The following is a 25,412-nucleotide window of genomic DNA, read 5'->3' on the forward strand; positions in this document are numbered from 1 at the left end:
AGGTGCACGAAGTTACATCTGGATGTACATCGTAAATAGGAAAGTGGTGGTAACCTTGTTTGGTCTGGACGACCGGGGCAGGTTCGTACTTGGGGAAAGAGCCGGTTTATTTACGTGTTTCGGCCAAAACGCCAATGAAAAGCAGCCACAGCAACTGACGTCCCAGCCATCACATCCTACTCTGTCTCTATCACACGCTTTCTTTTCTATCGCTCCATCCTTCTCTCTCTTCCTAAACAAGCCAGTCAAGGCAGAAGGCTGCCCACATTTAGGTGGGATATTAATGATAAGAATAAGAATGAGAATGAGAATGAGAATGAGAATGAGAATGAGAATGAGAATGAGAATGAGAACAATTTTATTTATCCTGAAGGAAATTGTTGTGCCGGAAAAATATAACAATAATAAATAATAGTACAAAAGTGTATAAACAGTAAAGAAAAGGGAGAATAAGAAATACAAATAAACTATAAAGGGTCTTAAGTAAAAAGTGAAAACTATAAAGTGTCTTAAGGTCTTGAGTACCAAGTGAAAGATAAAGAGTGCACAAGAGTATGAAAAAATATTGTACATGTAGCTGTTATGGAATGCTGCGCAGTTATGAACATATACACAGATAAATTATTACAATTTACAGTAAGTGGGTGATATTTTTTTTTTTTTTTAAGGTTCAAGATTTTAAGATTTCCTGGGGCTGAAGGGAGAGGAATTAAAAAGTCTGACAGCCTCAGGATCCATCCAAGCCTCTTCGCTCAAAAAATTGGGTTTCTGTCAATCGCAGGAAAGAGTGTTGGTCCAGACCTGCTCTACGTGGAAAGAAAAAGAAAAAGAAAAAGATCTAAAAAAAAAGAAATCTGACCTGACATGTAAACAGGCTTTTCCCTCATTTTGGAAGCCAACTAAGAAAAGTGAAATTTCTGATTGACGTTTCGTCCAATTTTAAGGTCAGAGATTGAAAGTGAGGTGAGGATCTGTCACCTACATATCTTGGCCACTAGAGGGCAGCATCCGGGCATCACTGACCCCGTGGGGCCGTGGGGCCGTGGGGCCGTGGGATCGTGGACTGACCGTCCCCTTCCTCCACTAGGAGGAGCCACAGGTTCTTAAGCCTGTTCTCGTCAATCTGCTGTTTTTCTGGCACCACGTGGCTTACATTTACTCATGTTTTCATATTTTTGTTTGTAATCCACCATGCACGGATCCCCTATCACTAAAAACCCTGGAAAGATAATTAGCAAGATCATGTCACAGTATAAATTGAAGTTACTAATAATATTACTTATACATTGAGGGAAGAAAATGTACAAATAGAGAACGTTGAGCGCAGAGAAAAAATGCGAATATAATCGTATTGATGGAAGGGAGACTATGAAAGTGTGAGAAATGATAACCTGGAATTGGTATATCTCGTGCTCAGATTTGCATTCTGGAGAATAACCCTTTCTACAAAACCGTGGTGACGCAAACCTCGGCTGTCACTTGAGACATTTCATCACGGGCCCTCGCTTTGAATAATGAGCTCTGTCTCCACGCTTGTCTTTGTCACACAGGGGGGGGGACAAGAATGGCTTCTGTCATCCGTTTGTGGGTCAGAAGAATGTCCCCCGTTTGAGCCTTCCCACTCTCACATTCCTCCCTCACTGGCTGCCCACACTGGGGGCCACACACACACACACACACACACACACACACACACACTGGACCGGCTGCACCGGGCAGTGGATGCTCGGGGTCACGGCGGGTCTGCATGGGTGGATTGTAGGAGGCTGATAGGACCCGGTTCTCCTCTGCAAGCCATCACTGATGCACCCCACTTCAAAATCCAAATATTCACCAAATAGCTTGTATCTTAGCTCATCTAAGGGCTGCCGTGGCTCAGAAAGGTATCGGCTCAAGACGCTGAACTCCCCCCCACAGTCGTCCCCAGTAGTCTGGCATCCTGGCTTCCCGGATCCAGATCACCTGACTATTGGGCGCACTTGTCTATGAGCCGCAGGTGGACACTTTGTAACATGAGATATGTACACAGATGTGACACAGAAACTTTTTTTTACTTTCAATTACCGTATTTTCCGCACTATAAGGCCCACCTAAAAGCCTTTAATTCTCTCAAAAATCGACAGCCTGTCTTATAATCCGATGCGCCTTATATATGGATCAATATTTGTTGATTATGGCTACCGTTGTCAGGGGGAGTCGCCGAAAAAGCAGTGGTAAAAACAGCAAAGGGGAATTCCAGTCCCGCACCACTTGTGTGTGAATAAAGACCCCAAAATGGCACCTTTCAAGAAACACGCTTACGACTCAAGTCGATCGGTCACGCAGTAGAACACAGGAATAGAGCAGCACCGAGAGAATTCAACATTAATGAATCAATGGTACGGAAGTGGAGGAAGAAGCAAGATGACCTGCGCTGAGTTAAGGAGACTGAACAGTTTCCGAGGAAACAGAACGAGATGGACTCAGTTTGAGGACGAACTCGAACAGTAGGTTGTTCATGCCTTCAATGAAGGCAGCAGCGCTAGCTAGCGACATAAACATCAATGAATTTACAGGCGGTGCTTTCGCTTTATGAAACATTTTGAACTGTGACAAATGGATTTGGAAATACATTGTTTTCAACGAAGCGGCGCAAATACCGGAAAGGGCTACCAGTACATACGGTACTGTATTGTGAATGCACTAACTTGTTTTGGGAGTGAACAGAGTTGTCAGAACGTTGGTTTGTATTCTATTAATAATGTTTGACAGACTATTTTGTTGACATTCCCTTTGGCGCAGCTTCATCTGGTGGATGCATAACGCAACCTCAGCTTCTACAGTAGTTTCTATTTCTCTGTGCCTTATGATATGGTGCGCCCTATATTTGAAAACGGTTTTTAAACAGGCAATCCATTGAAGGTGCGCCTTATAATCCAATGCGCCTTATAGTGTGGAAAAAATGGTAAACGCATTCTCTGCGCTCAACGCAACGTAACATCCACGTTGACATTTTTTTCGAACAGTGCCTGTAGCACGGCTGATGAAAACATTTCGAATAGATAACACAAGGAATAGTTCATCCATCCATCCACTTTGTCACGATTTCACGATAATTTAATCGGTCTGATGTGACGAAGCCAAATGTTTTGGCAGCAAAACTCCATAAATTAGTTTTCAAAGCATGTGAAAAAAGTAGCCACTTATAGTTCAGGACTTACGGCAGTTCAAATCCAAGATTTCAAGTCAAGCTCAGTTGCTCAAGCTAAATGTACGGGCGTTTTAGCTAACATGTCTGCTATCCACACCAGAAAATAACCGCTATAGTTTCCAATCTCATGTGATGTTTCATCAGGCATCCAGCGAGGCGGGAAACTTCCCGTCATTGGTTTGTTGACTAACGATATGAGCTCACAGCCACGACTTCTTTGACCTGACAAAGGCTCTTAATGACTAATTTCCAGGTTTTCTTGAAATCCTCTTGTGAGAAAGTGCAACAAGTCACATCATTTACCTTCTAGATTTTAAAAACGTGACTCGTACTATCAATACAGATCCATATTTCCGTACTTTACTCTGAACTTTACTTTACTCGGTTTTATTTACTTTGTAGAAACTTGTAGATACTTTGTAGATACCAATGTAGATGCCAATTTCAAGGTTTTATTACTTGCTCCAATCAGTTTTGAATTTCTTTATCTTTTTTTTTTTTAATTTTTTTTTAATGTTTTGCCACTTTAATCTTGTCCGGTCCTCAGATTGATATCCATGATGATTATCTGCTTGTTTTATTAAATTAAACTTTTTACTTCAGTGCCATGGAGAGACCTAAATAAACAGAGAAAGCAGTAGTAATTGCGCGAACTGCTCGTGTAAAGCATTCCCTGTTACTCTCCGCCGTTGTAGGAAAACAACTGGAAACACATGTGCGAAGGGGAAAACAAGATCAAACGGGAAACATCTCGTTATTATTCGCACATTGGTTTAGCATCTCCCTCTCTCTGTTTTTTTTTTTTTTTTTTTGCTTTTTTCACGGGATGTCGCCGAGGTCACCGCTGCCGACTCTCAGCAGAGGCTCTGACGAGGGCGGGGGAATGTTTTCCGAAGTCTCACAGGAAAAGGAGGCAGGAAGCCTTACGTGAGGCCCCCGCCGCCGGAGCCAGAAAGGAGGAGGCAGCGTCCCGACGACCCTCCAGGAACTCCTCGCAGACCCGAAGGCCCCTGCCGCCCCCCGGCAACTGGACCGCCGGTGCTTTTGTTTTGAGTCGTCTCCAGGCCTGGGACACTTGCCATTGGTGAGTCACTCCTATTGGCTGACTTTGGCCTCTTTTCATCTAAAACTTCTGTTTTTCTTCTTCTTCTTCTTCTTCTTCTTCTTCTTCTTCAATGAATTTCCTCTTGTTTTTCCAGATACAGTCGGCGGATGAAAAAAAAAAATGGTATTAATGTCTTGGAGTTTCCTGGACTCGCTCAAGGTCAGAAGCCAGTTGTTTAAGAATAAGCGGAGAGATTTGATGAGGAGGTTCGGGGCTGATTGCACTGATGCCGAAGAAATCCCTGAACAATACGAGGCCTCGCCTTGGAGCACCAGACAGGGATTGAGGGATTTTACAGAGAGCGGTGGAGAAATGTCAAGCATTACAACCACAGCTGCCACTCAGATGGAAATGGATAAAAGCTTCGGGCGGCTGCGCTTGCGCTTGGACGCTTTTTAATGAAATTGAAATGTAGCAAATCTCACTTGTGAAAATGCTAGAGCTCTGCACGTCGAAAATTCCTGCACTGACATTAGCTTAGCTCGGTCTATAATTTCCCATGCCGGTGTCCCCTCCCCCACCCCTCCAAAACATGATCCAAACATGTCATTTTGTGACATTTGCGTTGCTGTTGTCAGCGTTTCAGCGTTTCCGCCGGTCGTGTTTTTAACTGACCCGACGGTCGACACTCACATTCAAAATCTGATATACCTGGAGGCAGAAATCACCTTGGAGAAAATGTAGTATTTTTCTCAACGTGACACAGCTTCAGTCTGATTTGCACACAACACAACCTGAATGGGAAAATGACAGCTCTAAAAAAAAAAGCTGAATAAAATGGTTTGGTACTTTGTACATGTGAGGTGTACAGGTACAGATCCAATCAACAACAAATGCATCAAGTGTGACCAAAACACTTCTACTTACATGTTCTCTGCTGCTGGACACTGCGACTCTCAACTCAATGAATCAATTCAAGTACTGAAGAAAGCACAGAAATGCTAGCAAGGCTTGTTTGTGTGCTGTGTGTGTGTGTGTGTGTGTGTGCCTCCCTCTTATTCTGCACCTGCAATTGATTGAGGGTCAGTGTCACTGTGACATTTTCGCTGGTAGGTAAAGGGCCTAAAAATATGAAGACCTTGCAGCTTTACACCAGACAGCATTCACCCATTCACACACACCGATGGCAGCAAAGCTGCTATGCAAAATGGATGAAATGTATAGTTAGTTTCAAATATCTGTTTTGGATTGTCATTGGACGTCATAAGGTTTGTGGGGGTTGTCATGAAACTTCATGTCTATAAAGATGTCAAAAAAAAACCAACTTGAAAACATTAGTTTAGACAGTGTTGTATTAGAAAAAAGGGGCTGGGGATTCTTGTGACCTTTGACCCTCCCCCTGCGAGTTTTACTGCCGGCTTTTTTTTTTCTTTTTTTTTTACTGCCGACTTTAAATGGCTAATTATCGCGTAATTTCACCATACTTTTCACTCCAACTTTCCACAACTATATGTCCAAATGTTGCTTCATCCAAGGGTAATTTAGTTTGTGGAATAATCCACTCATGCATTCATTCATTCATTCCTAGTCACAGTAAATGTCAAGAATATACTTCTATAAGTGCATCTTACAACTAAACAATAGTTTATGCTCTAAAAGTCATCTAGAATATTTATATGATATATTCATATCATATATATATATATTTATATAATATTTTCTTCGGCAGGATGTGCAACAGATGGTTTGACACAAAAAAGGTATCAGCAATTTTGCAAGTTGATTTTAAATTAAATAGCTAATACTAGATGATACCAGCCCATTGCTTCCATTGTTAGCTAACATTACACTGCACTTTTTACCTTCAGATAACTGGGCAGAAAAGACAAAAATAAAAAAAAAGCAAGGAAATAGAAACATGTTGTGAGATGAACTGTAGTCAAAATGTGATCCAAACCAAGAAGTAGAAGAGGACAAAGGGGGAAAAAAAAAGAAGCAGCAGCCAAGAAACCGCAGCAGACAAACAGACTTCCTCCTTTTCCTGATGCGTATTAAAAAAAAAAAAAATTCCCATTGCTCAGTCGGTTGAGCCAATTTTTGATATCGTCATTTAAATGTCACTGATCCCAATAGAAACATGAAAAACACACTCATTCGAGCAGGTGATTCATTTCTGCCGTCGCTGAGAGGCGAGGGGGGGGGGATCGCGTCACATTCAATTTCATAGACGCCACCAGTCAAGATCTCGTCGCTTCGCCTGTTTCTAAGGTCATTTCTGTTATAAAGTCAAAATGAAACCTGGTGTGACGTCACTCCCACCACCACCACCACCATGACCACGCCAGATAATTCGGTCTGACTGCAAACATGATGTTTTCTGGGAAGGCAGTATCTCTGGCCTCCATCCTCTCTCTCTCTTTCTCTGGTTCTCTGCTCTCCAGGAGGCCAGCTGGCTCTCAGAATCCTGGTGAGTCAACATCCTCTCGCCTCTTGGACAAACACTACAGCCTCACAGCATTCCTGAGGCCCCGGACACTCCCGCTTCCATCCCTGAACCTCCTTCAAGGCACGCCACGCACGTTTTCGCTCGCCTCCTACCTTCCCACCCTCGACGTGGTGGGAGAACCGGCCATTTTTGTTTATTATCAGAAAGTAAACACATGACGTCCAGCATGAGCCGGTTGCACCGCTTCCTCCTTTTTTGCAGACAGGATGGACTTTCTGCCACCACGGGCGTCTGCAGCTGCGCACGTTGAATCAGCCATTTCATGAATCTGTAGATTTCTGTATTTCTGCTTCGGGTGATGTCTTCTTCAGTGTGTGAAATACCAGGCTATCCCCCCCCCGCAGAGTTTCTGGGAAAAAGGTTTCAAGTGGAGGACGCGGTGCTTCGAGATAAACCCCACGACACTTCCGGCCATTGTCTTTGAGGACTTTCTCTGTCTTTGTGAGCACACATGCCCTCGCGCTCACAGCTGTCAGCAGTTTTATATAACAGACGCTCGACGCTTAACCCTTACGTTCAACAGAGCCGCAAAAACGACAACTGTTCCTGTGTATCCTTGAAAACCGGGGCTTCCGTCACAAGTTCCCCCCATTCTATTACTTTAAATTACAGGTTTAGACAGTTTCAAATGAAATATAACATATATCAGATATGATGCAATAATAAAAAGTGATAAGATAGCCATTTCTTTAACTGACCAATCAGAATCGCGTAACCTGGACGTCCCGTTTTGCTTAATGAAGCTGTTTTCAACCGGTTCCACAATCTCCTGTGGAAACACCTGAAAAGCTACAGTACACACCTCGGACCAACGGTTGGTGCTGTGATTTTGGGATGATTTTGCATAAAGCTACTCATGCAACAACGATTTTGAAAAGATTCGGAAATAGACTCGTGGAAAGCAATCATCTCCCATCTGCTTACATCGAGTTTCAGTCCACTCTGATTAGGACATCCTTTGCCGTTTCCGTTCATCCACGCCGTCATCAAATACCATCTCTGCTGCCAATATTGCTTTGCTGATTGTTTGTCCACCAGGTTTCCTGTTTCTGGTCTTGTTGGAGCTCATCAGTTGGTTGTTGATTGTGTTACGTCACCGTAAAAAACTGAAAGACTTGCAATAATATCAAAACGTTAGATATTGTGTGTCGTAAAGCAAAGACTTGGAAAATATTGATCTAAATTATTGATTACCACCATATACTTAGAGGTCAAGATGAAGGAAGCGCACGGCGACGACAGTGAAAATGTCCTTCTGCCTTTCAGGTTTTGGTCTGCGAATGAAAATTTCGAGGGTAAGCGAGCAATCGAGTATTAACCAAACTTGACTTCTATCATGTCGTCCTCCATGGCCGTCCCTCTGCTGACCTTCCCAAACTACAATATAGGCTGAAAAACTACAAAATATTCAAATTTCAGCTGCCACGTCACCAACAGCTCCAACCTCCCGACCCGTCACCAGAACCGAGCGCCCAACTTTCTGGGGGTTACTGAGCCTTTTTGCCGCCGCCGCCTCCTCCCCTCTGGAAGTTCCTGGATTTGGATTCTTTGCCAACTTTCAAATCAGCTGTTCAAACCTGCTTCTACCCAGTTCAGTCAGTGTTTCTATTGTATTTTCTTCTATTTTGATTATCTTTTGCTGCATTGTAAAGTATCTTGAGGAGACAAAAGAGCACAAAAGAAATCCTACTTATTATAATTAGAGTAGAATAGAACACAATGTGCCTTTAGTTGTTTATAGATTATAAATATTATAATAAAAAAATATATATATTAATATCATGATAATATATCACTAAGTGAAAATAGTAAATTGGGAAATATAGATAATGAAAATTTAAATAATTTTTACTATTATCTTACAGTTATTAACAATTATTATAATTATTTTTATGGACATTAAACGACAAGATAGTTAAATTTCAAGAGAAGAATTTCAAGAGAGACTGGGAGTGACAATAGAGGAAATAATGGTGCATCAAAGTTTGGGTTCAGGTGTAGCAGGTTGGGATGTTTCACTTCACTGTATCAACGGGATACCGCAAGGCCCTCAGTCGCCACGGTAACTGCGCATGATCTCATCTCCATCCCAGGGACATATGGCTATTTGATTGAAAGGTCACAAGTTTAAACCTCAGGAAATAAATTGAGGTTCACGAAATGTCCTCTTGAACAATAACAGAACCGAATCTACGTGTTTGTGCGTGTGTATGTGTGCGTGTGCTTGCATGTGTGTGTGTGTTTGCGTGTGTGTGTGAGACTATCAACTGGAAGGAAGCGACAGCTGGTCCCTTATCAGACTGCATGTTCTCAAACATTATAAAAGCATTATGAAAAAGAGGAACCAAATAACCGAACATTCTCTTCAATGCCTTTTGTTCACAGAAAGCAGACACACACAAACACACAGCACATGTTTTCGCATCTCGTGCAAACGTTTTTCAGATGGAAATTAAAAAAGGGGAAAAAAAAGGCCCGACTTGAACATCAAAAAAAAAAACCGTTTCAACTGAATTTTGTTTTTAGACCTGCCATATTAGCGATGCTTTTGAGGGCAGGGCGAAGAACACCGGGCCGCGTACCGCGCAGTCACATGTGCCTTCGGTTACGAGGAAAACTGTCCCTCCGAGATGTTTGACTTTTGAGTGAAAAAAGAGCAAATAATTCCTTCATTCACCCCCCGTCCCTTCTTGTAAAATTCAGCGAGACGGCAGCTGCCGCGCTCCCTGCGCGACATATGAGCCGTGTCCAGAAATAAAATATTCAGACGCAACTTTCACACCTGTTACCCAAACAGGCAATAAATGTACAAGTGTGTGTGAATGTGGGTGTGTTTTATTACACGCGTGGGCGGTTTGAAGTCATTCAAGGTCTCTCTCTGGAGACACGCGAGGCGCTGCGAGGAACTAGAGGTTCGAATCCCCCCGCAGTGAAACCGTGAGACGCTTTCAACTAAACGAAACGTAACCCACCCCTTAAAATTAGACAAGGAATTATCTTTTCTTTACTGTGTAATAGAAATAGTTGTTTTCCAGGCCAGTCTTTGATTTAGCAAAAGATAATTTGAGAAAAAACTGTGAATTGACGAGATGAGACATTTAAATCAGGAAATATTCCCTCAAAATTAGATAATCATGAGCATGCCGAGAAGAGATGGGATTGTCGGCCTCCGGCATCTTTGCCTTGGTGCCTGAATGGAGTGCGACCCCCCTCACCTGACAGGCTATAAGTGAGTGTTTCTTTAGTGGATCACGATTTAATTCATTCATTCGTCATCGAAGGCGCTGATCCTGCAGTCGGGGGGCGCTGGAGCCCATTGAGCGAAAGATGGGGTTCACCCTGGATCGATCCCAGCGCCACATGCAGAGACACAGAACCGTTCGCTCCCTCATTCACAAATCATATGGAGACAAGCTTCGGTTCACTCTCTCATTCAAATGTCTGGGCAGTTTAGGGTCTCCGGTGAACCCGTCGGATGGATTTCCGCTCCGGCCAAAGAGAGACAGAGACCAGTTTGGCCGCTGTCGTTTTCTTTCGGTCCTCAAACCACAAATCTGCGGAAATCGTCCTCAGACTCTTTTTCACGACAGTTAACCTTCAGGCGTCCGACCAGATGCTCCGCCGCGTGTAGCCAGATGCAACATTAGATCACCCATTTTCTTTAACCTTGCGTGTTATCTTTAAGGTGTCTTTCCAGCACATTTGTCACAAACATCCCGTGTCTCTAGAAAAATCCTTGCGGGGAGAAACCCCCTTTCCAAGCCAGTTCCGAAGTGATTCATCGACCTCCGCCCCCTCTCGGACCCCCTAACCAACCCATGATTTACAACTCAGACTTTCCATCCTCAGTGATGTTTTCTGCTGCATGAACATCAGTTTCTCAGGTAGAGATTAAAAAAATCATGATTAAAACTAAGAAAGTGCGGCCTGTGTGTGATCATATCACCAGCACATATATCAAGAAGCTGCAGGCCTTGGAGACCAGATATGAAAAGCTTCCGCTCTACTTCTGAGGAAGGATCCATTTATTCGATCAGAGCTGGCAACCCCCCCCCCAAAACACACACACAAACACACACACACACACACACACACACACACACAGGCTGCGATGCATGGCACGCTTCAGAAACAGCTCTTCAGCCTGTTACACTCAACATTGCCGAACCTGTTCTCCTTTGTTTGGATGATTTAACGGCTGCATAAAGTGCGTGTATTTGTGTATTTGTGTGTGTGTGTGTGTGTGTGTGTGTGCTTCTCTCGCTGACTTGTAATTGAAATGGCAAAATAACTGATGCTGTGATCAAGATCTCTAGTGTGTTCAATTTTTACTTATTTTTTGCCATGATATTATGTCTACAAAAAACAGGAAGATTGTAATCTCTAAAATTAAGTGTTCTCCTCCATTACGATACTTTTCATCTAAATATTTTTTTTAATGCTTTTTGAACCTCTGGGTTAACATTAATCTGCTCTCTGCTAAATTCAGTTGTTCAAAGTTGTCATTCTGAGATGCTTTTTTTTTGCCAAAACATGTCACATCAATGCACCGTTTCTTCTGCCTTTGAGAGCGATCTTCTATTTACAAATAATTAAAATATATAATGTTATATAATTATACACCTGATTACACACATATAATCAGGTGTCTTGGCACATTTATGCATATATATTTTCCTTTCCTTTTCTGGTCTAGGTTGCCTTTTTCATAGCCATTAGGTATGAATAATTTTATTTTTTCTTCTTTCCTTTGGGGAACTCCCTTCAGAGGTCACCACAGCGAATCATCTGCCTTAATCTAACAATTTTTCTGCACTCTTCTCTCACACCAAATAGCTTCATGTTACATTTATACACACACACACACACACAAACACACACGGATATAAAATGTTTTGATATTGCAGGTAGAAAGTTAGAGCTTCGTAAACATCCCCACAGGCTGATCTTGCATCGCATCGCCGCCTTGGCCAAAACCGAGGCCCTTTTGTTTTTGATTTGCGGAACAAAACAAGGGGCGTAGGGCTTGTGTGGAAAAATGTAACAAGTAAGTAATTCCACTTGTGTCAGGGAAGAAGAAACTGAACTCAGTCACTGAGACGCTGGCCAACACTGGTGCACAGACAAAACAAATTCATCTGCCTTCGGTCAACATTGGATTTTTTTTATCCAGGGGGCTGACATGCAAACATTTTACCAAACCCCCAACCTCGGCCCCAGCTGTGTTAATTGCCGAGCGCCAACTGTCGGCTCTAATGGCCCTTTCACACATTGTTTTTTTTTTGTGTCCCATCATCTTGACTAATCATCCCCTCGTTACACAGCCCATTCTCTCGGACCCGGTGTTTCAAGCAACGACGAGCTCGCGTAACGACCCCCGCCTTCCCCCCTTTTTCCCCCAAACGTTGCCGTCCCCAACACATGAGCACATACCATGCCTCACCATCATCAATGCTCCTGAAGCGCAGGACAAAAGGGATCAACGCTGCCGGGCGAACCGAGAGAGTGACCACCATGACCTCACGGGTCAGCTGGGAGCCAGGAATGAAAAGACTCTGAAGGACTCCCCCCCCCCCCCTCACACACACACACACACACACACACACACACACACACACACTGAGACATGGACAACTGAAGCTGCCATGGGAATACGGGAGTGTGGAAGAGGAGGAATCAGCATTTGTCCGCAGTAAACTGAAAGAAAGCTGGTTGTGTTTGGAATTCTGGGTCATGCCTTTCTCTCAACATTCTTCGCTTCCCTCTCGACAATAAAGTGTGTCAGAGACGATACAACGGCCTTCTTTCTGGCTACCTTGCGCCGGCAAAATCCCAAACCACACTCCAACCTCCAAAACTCCCAGCGATAACATTCTTGAACTTGTGGAACTATAAAGGCTTTCTATATTTAAACCCATCACATGCAGTGGGACGCATCTCCACCGGGAAATTACAAACACATTGCGTGTACGCTCGAGGTCCGGGTGCTAATTTAAGTTTGGCAGCTACGATTCCCACAAAACAGTTGTGGCTTGTGGAACAACATGGCTTTTCTTGCAAGTTCTGCACAAAATATCAAGCGTATAATCTGAAAATGCCTCGTTTTATTTTCTGGAACTGTCTCTTTGGCAGTGAGGGAGAAAAAATAAAATAAAACGGTATCAGTCGGAATTATATAAAGTAGGTATCAAACTTGTCTCTTATGAAATGTGCTTTTTTTTTTTTTTTTTGTTGGCGACGGCGCTTCACTTATTGCGGAAAATCTGGAAAATCCTTAACTCGCTACAGGACAACAACAAAAAAACAACCTCCAACATAAAATAAATAAATAACTTAAACAACAGAGAAAAACAAAAAAAAAGGTATGTACAGCTTTGGAACAGAGGGGGCCGCTGGAGGCAGCCGGGTGCTCATTGGTCGATCCACTCAACGGCGGAGGGCCGCGGGAACGCAGCCTTCACACTTTGGTCAGCGCTTGCGCTTTTTTCTTTGGAATTTTTTTTGTCTGGAAAAAAAAGCATCCGTTCACAGTTTGCTCTCCTCCTCCTCCAGCGGTCTGTTCAAGCCGGGGATGAATTTGAGGAGGCGCCTGCGGAAGCTTTTGGGTTTGGGCTTCCTCTGCAGGGAGTTGAACCCCCCCTGCTTCTCCTCCGGGCCCAACGGCGTGCATCCCCTCATGTAGCTGCGCGTGCTGGCGCTGCGGGTCAGCTGCGTCTTGGCCGACGTGAAGAGCTCACTGGCCGGACGGAGACGCTGCTTCCTCTCCTGAGGCTGCTGGCCCAACGTCTTGTCTTCGACGGCGGCGGCGACCGGGTCGGCGGCGCCGTCGGCCTGGTACAGACAGGTTTGGTAGAGCGGATCGTCTTCGGTCGCCGTGCTGAGGAAACTGGCGCTGCTGCTGGTGCTCCCCGTGCAGCGTAGGGCCCGCTGGGCGGCGGGGCTCGGGGCGCCCAGGCTGCCGTAGATGCCCGCCGACTCCAACGACTCGTAGATGGCGGCGTCGCTCATCACGATCCCTGCGGTTCAAAACACCGCGGTTAGAACACGTGTGACTGAGATTTACTGACCTAATTACTTAAACCCGACCTCAAAATGACCCCGGCTCATCAAAACGAGAGGGAACGTGAGGCAGAGGGGATTTTGGAATAAAACCAGAATTACTGGAGCAGCTCCCTGGTTTTAAGAGCTGCAGTATGTTTGGCTCAAGCGACAGGAAAAAAAATCTGAGGGGGAAAGCAGAGATGTAATCTAACTTTTTCTTTTTTCTTAATTAATTCTAGATCTGGGATGGAAAACAAGCGGCCGATGCAGAGCCACACTCTTGGCGTCCATCCTTAATGATTTAAGATGTCAGAAGTTGTGCGGGGATGGGAGGAGTTGGTTGGTGTTTGCCTTTTCTGTGAGCTTAAGCCTCTGCACCGGATAGAACTACAAACAAACATGGAGGGTGTGTGTGTCTGTGTGTATGCTGACTGGGAGGGTCACCTACCGTGAACCAGCCGTTGCTCCTGCACCATCAGCGACCGATATTCATCCCACTTCTCGTGAAGGGTTTGCTGCAAAGAGAGAGAAGGACTTTAATGGGACGGTAGAGGAAAAACCACCAACGGGCGGCCGAAACGACACATGAAAAGGGCGCCCGGGATCAGAGACGTGACGTTACGAATCATTGGCGCCAGTTGCCGGGGAGGATCCAGCGCTTCATTGCAGGTGAAATGGGCGGAAAAAAAACTCCTTCTAAGTAAGTTAGAATGAACGAATTACTGTGTGCGACAACGGGGAGCGGCAAGACTTAAGAAAGGACGATTGTCCGGGCGGCGGCGTTTCATTAGAAAAATCCGCCGCCCCTCAAGTGCCTGGAAAGCAGTTTGCTTTAGCCCCTTAATCTTTAAAAACGCCGGATTAGTATCGCAGAGAGCCGGCAGTGTCGCGGGCGGTTTTCGTGGATTAGAGAGGCAGACAGCTGCTGTAATCTCCAAGGGGGGGAAGCCGGTCCTCCGGAGGCACTTAACGGGCGGGTTTTTTGGAACAGCCCAGAGTCAAGAATGTCTGCAGGAATCGGCGACTGCCGGGCAAAACTGACGATGCAACAGGTGGGGGAGACAGGTGTGATGGGGTGGAGCGGGGGAGGGGCAGAGGCTATATGTGGCCTGCGGCAGACTGTGTGAGAGCGAGAGGCATGTGCGCACACACACACACACACACACACACACACACACACATACATGAAGAGTGACCACTTGAAAAGAAAGAAGAAGAAACCCCACCTTCAGATACTGCAGCCGGGCCTCCAGCTCTGCTTTCCTGATGGAGTCGCTGTAAATCGTCTCCAGCCTTGAAGTGGGGGGAAAAAAAAAAAAAGAAAACCAGAGGCGACCGAATTAGCGGGTGTAACAGGAAGCGCGTGTAAAAACTACAAGAAAACTTCCAGCGCATGAAAGGGCCTTTTTAAAGAGCCGGGGACGGGCGGCTGTTTTACGAGCTCGGGACGCCGGAGCTCAGCCCGAGCTTCACCTCTCATTTTCTGTCCATGGAGTTTTAACACGGTGCTGTCAGTCTGTAAATTCTCGATGCGGCCGGCCTCGCCACCAGCGCCGTTGCTCTTAAAGCTCCCGGGCGAGGACTCGCTAATTGTCCTTTTAATCTTTACAAGCGACGGCGGGAGGGCGAGGGGGGGGTGGCGTGGTTCGAATTAGGGCGCCCACTTACGATGCCGCCACGAGTTACACACGGTGGAAAGTCAGAGAGAAAATCAGACAATAATCACGTTTCGATATTTTTACTTGAAGTACAATGGAAAATAGTGGGAGTGACGCACTTTGCTGATTGTACGTCTGTAACTGGCTTGCTACATCCACTGAATAAGGAAACAGCAAACATCAATACAATGGGTTACTGCTTCCCCTCACGACAAGAAGGTCCCCGGTTCATTCCCGACTGGTGGCCTCTGCATGTGGAGTTTGCGTGGGTATAATGGTTGTATGGCTCTGCGTGCAGTGTGAAAGAGGGATAATGGTTGTTTCATTTCTGATGAAATATGAGTGAAAGGATACACTTTTTTTGTCTATAATGTTTTTCTGTCTCTATATGACTTGCGAATGAGACAGTGAGAGGTTGTTTGTCTCTATATGTGGTCCTCTTGCCCAATGACAGCTGAGAAAAGCCCCAGCCTCCTGCAGCCCTGACTGCAGGATGAATGGTATCTGCAAATTTGGGAATGAATCGATGAATGAATGAATGAGTGAAGGCAGCGTGGATAATCCCAGAATTTCAAACTGAAATTCCTGAAAGCTTGAAACAAGACATGCAGTCTTCTGGTCCTGTTTACATGTTTCACACTTTGCAACTTACAAACGAAACTTCTGCAATTGCTAAGTTTTGCCGTCGGGCTCTCCATCCCTCGTGAAAGTGCAACTCACGATGACACTGCGTTTAAAACCAGGGGGCAAACACAAAAGTCATATCGTTGCACGTTAGAAGAAAAGCGCGTAGGTTGTGGAAGCGATGGCTTATCTCAGTACCTGAGTGTGTTGCCGCAAGCTTTGATGAGCTGAACAATGTCCTTGTGGCGAAATCCCTCCACGGGGGCCTCGTTCACACTCGATATGGTCTCTCCTGCACGTACGCACAAACACAGACACACACACAAACTTGGGTTTAGCAAACAGCCATCAGGATGCACTTCAGTCCTTAGTGGCTTGTTTGATTTTGAATCGGAGCTCGCCATGTGCGGCACAAATGTGTATTCGTGGCGCGCGGCTCTTCGCCGAGCTGCTCTGAACATAAGAGGAACCCTCCGCTCGCCGTCCGAACCCCTTCCTGTGTGTTTATTCAGGAGAGCTCCGCTTTACACTGATTAGACACGGTGTGAAGATTCGTGCGCGTGTTATTTTTGCGAAGGCTTCAGGCCAACACGCCGCCATTCCTTTTCTCGGGAGCCCCACCGCCGCCCCGAGCCGCGTTCCCGGCAACAATGGGGCCGAGCACGAGAGGAATTCACGGGAAGTGAAACTGCATTTGACATACACAAACTGGACGGGGGCGAGAAAAAAAAAAAAAAAAAAAAAGCAGACAGCCGCATAATGGCGGGTGAGCAGTCATGAGTTTGAAAACCAGAGACAATTTAAAGGAGGAGAGCGGACGGGGGCATGACATCGAGCACAGAGGCTCCTCTTCTCATCCAGCTTTAAAAAGAAGAAGGAGACGGAAATAAAAGAAGCCTCTTTCCACATTCGATGTCGCCTCGCGCTGCACAGTTTTTTAGCTCTCAAGAGGGCCAAAAGGGAAACCATATAAAAATAACACTTGCGCTCCATCTGGCACGTTGGTGAGACAAGCTGGCAAATATGTGTCGGTTTGCGCAGCGGCTCCCAGACTGGTTTGTTGACTGGAAAGTGATGGCGGAGGCTGTTTGAGGGCATTCCTGCTCAGTTTTGGGGGGGAATCAGCGGGGAATGCAACAGGGTTCTCTATCTTGTTTCGCTGCTCCAACGGGACGGCACTTCATCGTCTACTTTTTTTGTTTGTTTGTTTGTTTTTTTTCAAGCTCGACACTTGGACAATATGGACACTCTCCATCTGAGCGAAAGCAGAAGTGGCGGGGCTAAACCGAGATCCCCGCCTCACGCTTACTTCCCCAATCATGTCTATTTCAAAAGGTTTTCCAGGCTATTTCAGGGAAATTGGGGAACAAGAGGAGCGGTGAGACGACGGCGGCGGGATGACGATACGACGCGACTCACCAACTCTCAGCCCCGCCAGTTGCGCCGGACTGTCATCGTGCACCTTGCACACAAACGTGCACATCTCCACCGAGTTCTGGTCCTGATGGTGCAGGCCGTATGTCTGAAAGAGACAAGAAGGTTTATCTGTGAGAGCGGCCGCTGCGTTGTCTTGCACAATGCGACGGATGTCGGCCGGATGAAAAAAAAAATGCAATGCAGATGAACCGTGGCTGGATGGTATCGCGCCGGAGATTAGGCGCAAACATGCAAAGCGACAGGGCTTTGCTTAACTGATATGACGAAATGAACATGACTGGTGGAAGTTTTCTCGTGTTGTAAGAGCCACAAACCACAAAAAGGGAGAAGCGATCATGTCTTTTTTGCGTTTAAAACCGTTCCATAATGTGCATTTAATTTCATTCTAGTCTTAAAAATGAATCAATGAGACAGAAACCCTACCCTCTCCTTCCCACCATCTCTTTGTTTAAAAACAGTTTGAAACCTTTCTTTTTGAGAAAGCTTATCATTAGCCTCCTAGGCTAGCCTCTTGTTATGCTGCTGTAGGGACATCCCATGATGCACTTGTCTCATTCGTCCCGCTCTCCCTATCCCGTCTGCGCTCACGTCCCTTCATCGATGCTCTTGTTTTCCATCTCTCTTTCTACCCCAACTGGTCGAGGCAGAAGGCCACCCACATTGAGTTCTGTCCAAGCTTTCTGCGTGGGAATTTTGGGTTTCTGTCAGTCATTTTTAAAGAATGGCGGTTCTACAGCCTGTGTTGTCTTTTGGCGCCATATAAATGACCACACTACTTAACATTCAGTTTTTCTCATACATGTGGTGAGTTGTTTTTTTCTAATTAAAATTTGCATGAACCAACTTGACAGGAGTATTCTTTCAGCGAAAATACCGCTGATGTTGATTTACTTTTTCCTGCCGTCAGTGTTGAGTCAATATTTAGATATTTATTTGGGTTGAATACCATCACACCACCATTTACTCACAGGCCGTTGTAAAGAGGAAATTCCTGGATCCGCCGTTTACTTTTCTCTGCCCTTCCGTTATGTAAAAGACTCCGACCCCGCTGTCGGGTGGCTGCGTCAAAATGCCACAACATTCAGTTGCCTCGGTAACCCCTGTGTCACTTCCAGTTGCATTTGTAAGCGCTTCCTCCTTTCTGTCACGCCAGGATCCCTCTGCCGCCATAGATAACCCCCTCCCCACCCCCCCGTCGGTCAGCTGCTCTAAACCACCAAAATTCCGGCTGTCGAGCTTTTCCATCTCTTCCTCTCAAGTGTTCCGATTATATTATTCCTATTATCCGTTCTGAAAATGGATCCGGCTTGGACGAGCGCGGCGATTAAGATCTGCCTGCGTATTTGCTGCCGACCTCAGCGGTCCGATAGACAAACATGTAACCATGCAAATATTATTATTATTACGTGCTCGGCTCAGTATTTCATTAATGCAGCGGGCGGCGGGGGAAGAAAACCGCCAGGAAACCCGAGACTCCAAATACATCTCTCTGCTGACGGTCGGACGGGGGCCTCATGATCTCACTTCCTTCAGGCCACAGGCAGGCAGGAAGGGCGGAAACCTCCATCACAACCATAAATAGAACAATATATCTTGTCAATGCGGCGCTCGGCTGTCAGAGACTCCAACTGACCATATAGCTGTGTTGATTTAATCCAAAGCACTGGTGAATGTTTGATGTTTTTTAATACTTCCTTATCATTTATTTTGGGGATTGGTAAAAGCAGGTTGGGTGTCAACACTGGCCAAATTTGTCCTCGTGGAGACTGAACCATCGGGTCACCATCGAGAGCTGAGAGGGATAGCGAGCAGTTGATTTAGAAATCCAATGAATATACGACGCTTGAACAATTTTCATAAATGACATGCATTAACCTTGATGTCTGCCTCTGCGAATCCAGGGTCACCAGGGTCTGCGCGGTTTCCACGCCGCGGGAGATGTGGTTGGATCGCCACTTTATCGCTTCGGCAAATTATTTAAGGAATGGTGTCGACCGGGGGGGGGGGGGGGCTTCAAAAACAACAAGAGGCATCTGTGTGTGCGAGGGATCTGTCTGCCCGCCGGCTGCGAGTGCAGCAGGTATTGCATGGTGAGTAAAAAGTGCTCCGGCCTCAAGTGCACATGTCTGGAAGGAAACCTCGTCTGGAGTCATGGGACAGGCATTGAAGCGAGTTATTTGACTGATGCGCGACCTTTTACCCCTGTCAGCACGGATTAAGAGATTTACAGGCGAGGATGTAAACGCTCGGGTCTTTCAGGGGTTTTTTATCATCTGTTGACAGTGATGCGGCCTATCGGGGGGAGAAATCCTGTTAAATGGCCCTCCAGAGGGAGAGAGATCCCACTCCCTCCTTGTTAATCCTCTTACCTGGATCTCAAAGCCAAACGTCTCCTCTTCTTTCTTCTCCAGGGCCACCACCTTCCTAGATGAGAGAAAAAAAAACATGTCATAATATTTTATTAATTTATTTTAATATTATTTACCACTTTTATTTTTTCTATTTACATTGACTCTTTTAAATCTGTGTTTTTTGTGAATGTCCGTGCGGCGTCCTTGAGTGTCGAGTACAGCACCTCTAATAAAATGTATTGTTATTACTATTAGCGTGTCAGAAATTCCCGTGGCGTATTTGTAAATGCGAGCCACTGGGTGTGACATTATGGGTAGATTCCAATAAATGTCTTTAACATTGACGTGTAGTCACTGCGTGACATAAGACAGGATGAGAGCGGCGGCGGCGCTGAGGAAACCATCGGCCGTCAGCTGAGACAGCTTATGTCATTGAGTTGCAGGAAGTTTCAGACAACGCTTTTGAAACCTGGCGCTGGAGCAAACGATGGGAGATAATAAGCTGCGGCTGAGCAACTGGACTAAAGACTGGTTTTGTCACTGCGTGGTGATGCCTCGGGCCGTATCAGTTTCACCAATCGACTCCAACGGGAACGTACAAAACAGACACCACCGAGCTTGACGTCTTTGCTCCCAATGAGGAAGAGGAGGAAAGAGAATCTTGCCTTTCACAAGCTGGACAATGTCGTTGCGCAGACTTCAATTTGAGAAGCAATAACGAACTTCCTAATCAGACCTATCAAGTTCTTACACTTGACGAACAAGTTGAACTTCCTAACAAAACAAGTGGCTTGCCTTTGCTGTTTGCTATTATGATGCTTCAATTTCTCTTACATGGTTGAGTTGGATATTTGTGATGTCAAAGACGCCATTCTCTCACTCTCTCTCCAAATAAATGAGTTCAAATTCATGAATCCATTTCAAAATAAAAGCCTATGTTGAATATTAAACCCCAGGATACTGCATTCTCTCTTCTAATGTGCGCCTTTATTTGAAATGCACATCTCGGTGATGCCCCTCACAGAAGTCCCTCTGTGTCTGGAGGGACATCCTGGACGTCATAGAGGAATATTGAGCGTGTGTCTGTGTGGGTAGGGGGGTTCTGTCAGACCCCAACGACGTCAATGCAAAATCCTGTACGCAGCAGGAAATGTAGTCCATGCAAATTCACGGGTATCGAAGCATCACAGAACATTGCCTTTTCACCACAAGAAGAAGCAAAACCCCTCTCATATTTGGAGTGAAACTTCACCTTGAAAGCTGTGGGAAGATCTGAATGTTTTTTTGCGTGTTTGTGTAGGTGTGTGTGTGTGTGTGTGGGGGGGGTTACCTTTCTGGTTCTGGTGAGTTAATTTCGGGTTTCCACTTCTGCTGTGCTCCAGCCTGCAGGGGAAAAAGATAAAAGTCCATTTATCAGTTAGTGTGTCAGTCACCTGCTTCACCCCTGCTCCCTCCACAACTTCTTTACTCACACACGCACACTCACGCACACACACGCACGCATGCACACGCAACCGGTCTGTTGAGTCCCACGCGGCACACACATGTGCCAGTTTCCCTTTTTAAGTTACAGAGTGACTTGCATGCCGACTCTTTGTTTACCTCAAGCCCTTCAGATGATCGTTTCAGGATTCGATTTCACAGCGAATCAGCTGCACCTCTGGCTCCAGAATTTTTTTTTTCTTTTTTAAACACCGGTGTGTATTAAATGTAAAGTTTCTTTTGTTTTTGTTATTTCAAAAAGGGGGGTTCTTGCAAATCCCCCGGCTTGCAAAAGACTCCCCATAAGACCCTGCGGTGAACACTGGGCTTTATGCTACAATAACCTGATTGAGGACGTGTCAACAGCAGGTCAGCGTCCAGCTCCACCTAAGCAAATAAGGAATGTATCTGTCCAGAAAGGGCTACGCCAAATTACTTACAATCAATTCGCCTCTGTTCCGACTCAATCATTTTCAAATGCTGCCCCCAGTGAAAGGGCTGCTTTGTGCCTCCATCCTCTCCACGTTGCAAAATGTTGCTTTCTTTATGTCCCAACACTTACAGAATTGTCACGCACCCTCCTCAAAGGGCGCATTTATTCCCGTAGACCCTCAGAGACAGACGGGGTGGAGTGGGGGGGGGGGGTGCAGGCCAGAGCGGGATCTCCATCCCTGTGTGCGCACAATGCACTGTTGTTGCCGGCGCACGCCTAGACCTAGAGCTGTGGCTCCCTTTACACTCCTGTGAAGTGAGCTCTCCTGCCAGACTCCAGGACAGGAAAAGGGGGGGGGGGGGACAAACTGCCAGGAAAATGCTGTCACCTGACCTCACACGCCAGCCGTGCAAGCGCCACAACACTGTTATGCAACCAGCCTGGACATTTTTTTGTGGCAGATACCAATCCTGGTAACTGGTATTGGTATTTGAATACTCATTGGTATCGAGGCTCGGATTAATTATCGTCACGCCGTTTGTGTCAACACATCATACCACTGAACAAAAGAGCAGCGTCAGTGCCCAGTGCGGATAAACAGCATAGATAATAAAAGAATGAATGCATGAATGTTGAATGTTGTGAAGTTCCAAATTGAAAATATCATTAACACCCATTTATATTTTCAATGTAAACTACTACGACTACTACTACTACTACTACTAGTTGACATTTACCTTGTTGACTGATGTTATTATGGGATTATGTCCTCTACTGGCAGTGCAAAAGTGCAAGAACGATACGTGCATTTTGAGGGTTTGCTCAAGGCTATCATCACAATGAAAATAAGTAGTTTGTTTTAAACATCAGCGTGGCCCTGGGACTTTTCTTTGTGTGTTTTTTTTTTCATATTAATTTTACCACTTAAGTCTACATTAACAATGATAAAATACTAACTGAAGAAAAGGTGTCTTCACTTCCAATGGATCCATCTCGGTATCATTTAACCCCTCTGACATTTTCACATTCATTCACCCGTACTGATAAATAACCACGGCGCAACCTGAAGTCAGGTGTGTGTGAATGACGCCGCTGTTGCCGCTGGTTTGGCCCACAAGTCAAATAATCAGATCAAAAATGCTGGCAGGGGTGAGGGAGCCGGGCGGACCCCACCTGAGGAGCAGCATAAAGCCGGTTCAGTCTTTGGGTGGTCCTGCATGGTAACTGATGGCCCCCCCGTTTAGGAGGACACATAAACGGCCTCCAGGATCCTGGACTTTTTATGAGGGGGGCCAAACTAGATCTGAACTTGAACATCCCAGACAATAAAAAAAAAAAATGCATGCAAAGATGATACCCCCCACACCCCACTTCTGAAAGTCAAATTGGACCTGTTTTTTTTTTAAATATACCAACATGTCCTGTGTGTGGTGTGTGTGTGTGTTTTAATTACCAGTTTACAAACCGAAAAAAAAACTCTCAACTCTTAGATGCTGACATTATATTGAAATCGATAAAAATATGCATTTTTTAAAGAGAATCAACCCCCCTCATGCAGTATTATTTTTGAAAACAAACCACGTGACAGGAATAGACTTGGGCGCACGCGACTGGAACGGACGAGATGCCCCGGTCCGTTGCGCGCTCCCGCCGGCGGCGGCGGCGGGAGCGCGCACCGGCCGCCCGCCTTCTCACCTTCTTGACGTTCCGGGGCAGCGTCCCGCCGGAGTACGCCAGGGTCCGGTAGTTGTAGACCTCCGAGGAGCCCGGCGGGAGGCGCATCGTCCGGCAGCTGTCCGACTTGGAGGAGGGGAAGTAGATATCACCGTCCTGAGACGCGGGTCCGCTCTCCGGACCGCCGCTCGAGGAGTTCACCTTCCTCAGCCGCCTGAACGTCATGCCGAGAAAAATAGTAACTTAAAAAAATGAATTAAAATGGTTTTAAAGCAGAGAGTGGGAAGTCTGTGAGTGACGAACGGGAAGACACGGTATTTTGTGTGCAGCTAAGTCGGTTTGACTTGTTTGAGTGTTTGTTAGGAAGCGGCGGTGGGCGGAGCTTCCCATTGTGAGGGACCGACTTGCATCCTCGATGACGCGTCCAAGGCACACTCGGACATTGCAGCATTAAATATACAGAAGAACTTCTCCAAAAAACTGAAGAACATTTTTATTTTTAATGCATTACATAATAAGTCCGATAATTTATAAACACAAATTATTTTTCCAGTTAGTATTATTGTTTAGTAATAATTATACATGTTATTAAAGGTACCGTATTCAACGCTCGAGGACACCGTCCAGACATACACAAAATACAGATCCAAAAGAAAGAATGAAAATAAAAACAATGAAAGTAAGAAAGTGGTTTTATATATGTATCATTGCAAAATATCGCTGTGTCTGCACAATGACAATTAAAAATCTTGATACTTCATTGATATATATATATTTATATTTGCACATACACATATAGATAGTTACACATAAGAATAAATGAACTAAAACTCAAACTTTAAAATATGAGTCCATCAAAGGGACAGCACATGTACAAATTTTGGAGATAAAGTCAGAGAGGCCAGACTGAGATGGTATGTTCAGAGTACATAGCGAAGATATTGGGAAAATGATGCTGGGGGTTGGAAGTGCCAAGAAGAAGGCCCAGAGGACGACTAAAGAGAAGATTTATGGATGTTTTGAAAGAGAACATGAAGTGAGTTGGTATGAGAGGAGAGGATACAGAGAATAGAGTTAGTTGGTGAAGGTTGAGTCGTTGTGGCGACCCCTGAAGGGAGGAAAAGAACTTTTAACTGTCTGCATACAGCGTGCACGTTGTGAGTTTGCAAACCCAGAACTGCGCTCGACGTCTGTCGATCAGCACTTTCTCAACTTGTCCATCCCCTGAACACACCTGTTTGCATTTCAATTTGTAGTCTTACTTTCAACGTGCACATCCTGTTAATACTCTCTATGTTTCTTTGCAAAAATATGCTTACTATTTATTGTTTGGGGTTTTTTTTTTTGCTGCCTATCTGGCTTCACTATGGACAACAAGTGAGAATTTTATTATACTGGGAAACACATTTATAAATGACAATACACACTTTGAATCTTTGAAGTTAATTCTGAGATAATCAGAGTTGAGACAAGAAAACAGCAGTTTCCCATGAAAAATGCTCAGAATACCTATAATGCATTCTTATATATGTATTTTTTTAAGCGCTTGTACACATTCAGGTGGCACATTTTGGAGCTGAGTAACACAAAGAAACACAAAGTCGAAAAGTATTGCTTTTTACAAAATTTTAAAAAGCATGTCTAAAAATCAGCGCAAGAAACCATTAGAATTAGCAAGAAGAAAATAGGGTAGACATCGATGGAGGTTCTCAGTCACCCAGGCTAAAGTTAATTCTTGTCGAAATCGCAGCTGAATTTCTTTCCTTGAAGACGTTTCATCTCGAACTAAATGAGAGGAATGAGAGGATGAGAGGAATTACCAGAAGTCAGGACTCCATCTGCAGCCACTTGTGTAGTATTTTAAAGGTCAGATCATTGATGAAATAAGAATAGTCTTCCATTTAATTTGCTTGAACATGTGCTATTCAGGTTAAATTAACCAAAACTAATATATTTCAAATCAACAGATGT

General features: G+C 45.1%; 1 protein-coding gene across 1 annotated transcript; it reads right to left on the reverse strand.

Annotated features, from left to right (window-relative positions):
• Positions 1–12,825: 12,825 nt before the first annotated feature.
• On the reverse strand, positions 12,826–23,849 carry tamalin (trafficking regulator and scaffold protein tamalin). Its single transcript, XM_086159734.1, has 8 exons — positions 23,463–23,849; positions 21,183–21,235; positions 19,871–19,925; positions 17,484–17,586; positions 16,263–16,356; positions 15,009–15,075; positions 14,231–14,297; positions 12,826–13,757 (listed from the first exon to the last, which is right to left on the reverse strand). The coding sequence occupies exons 1-8, from the start codon at positions 23,664–23,666 to the stop codon at positions 13,267–13,269; spliced, it is 1,134 nt and encodes a 377-aa protein (XP_086015860.1). The 5' UTR covers positions 23,667–23,849; the 3' UTR covers positions 12,826–13,266.
• Positions 23,850–25,412: the final 1,563 nt, after the last annotated feature.

This window comes from Fistularia commersonii, chromosome 14, assembly GCF_037954325.1.
Source record: "Fistularia commersonii isolate RoL2024-O1a breed Wild chromosome 14, RoL_Fcom_v1.0, whole genome shotgun sequence".
NCBI lineage: Eukaryota > Metazoa > Chordata > Actinopteri > Syngnathiformes > Fistulariidae > Fistularia > Fistularia commersonii.

What these genes read in the sequence shown, in the direction of transcription:
- tamalin (XM_086159734.1), bottom strand. Translation starts at nt 23,666, where the DNA reads ATGACGTTCAGGCGGCTGAGGAAGGTGAACTCCTCGAGCGGCGGTCCG. An exon ending in AACTCACCAGAACCAGAAAG is followed by an intron (nt 19,926 to 21,182) that starts GTAACCCCCCCC and finishes TCTCTCATCTAG; the next exon opens with GAAGGTGGTGGCCCTGGAGA. An exon ending in CCCGGCTGCAGTATCTGAAG is followed by an intron (nt 14,298 to 15,008) that starts GTGGGGTTTCTT and finishes CTCTCTTTGCAG; the next exon opens with CAAACCCTTCACGAGAAGTG.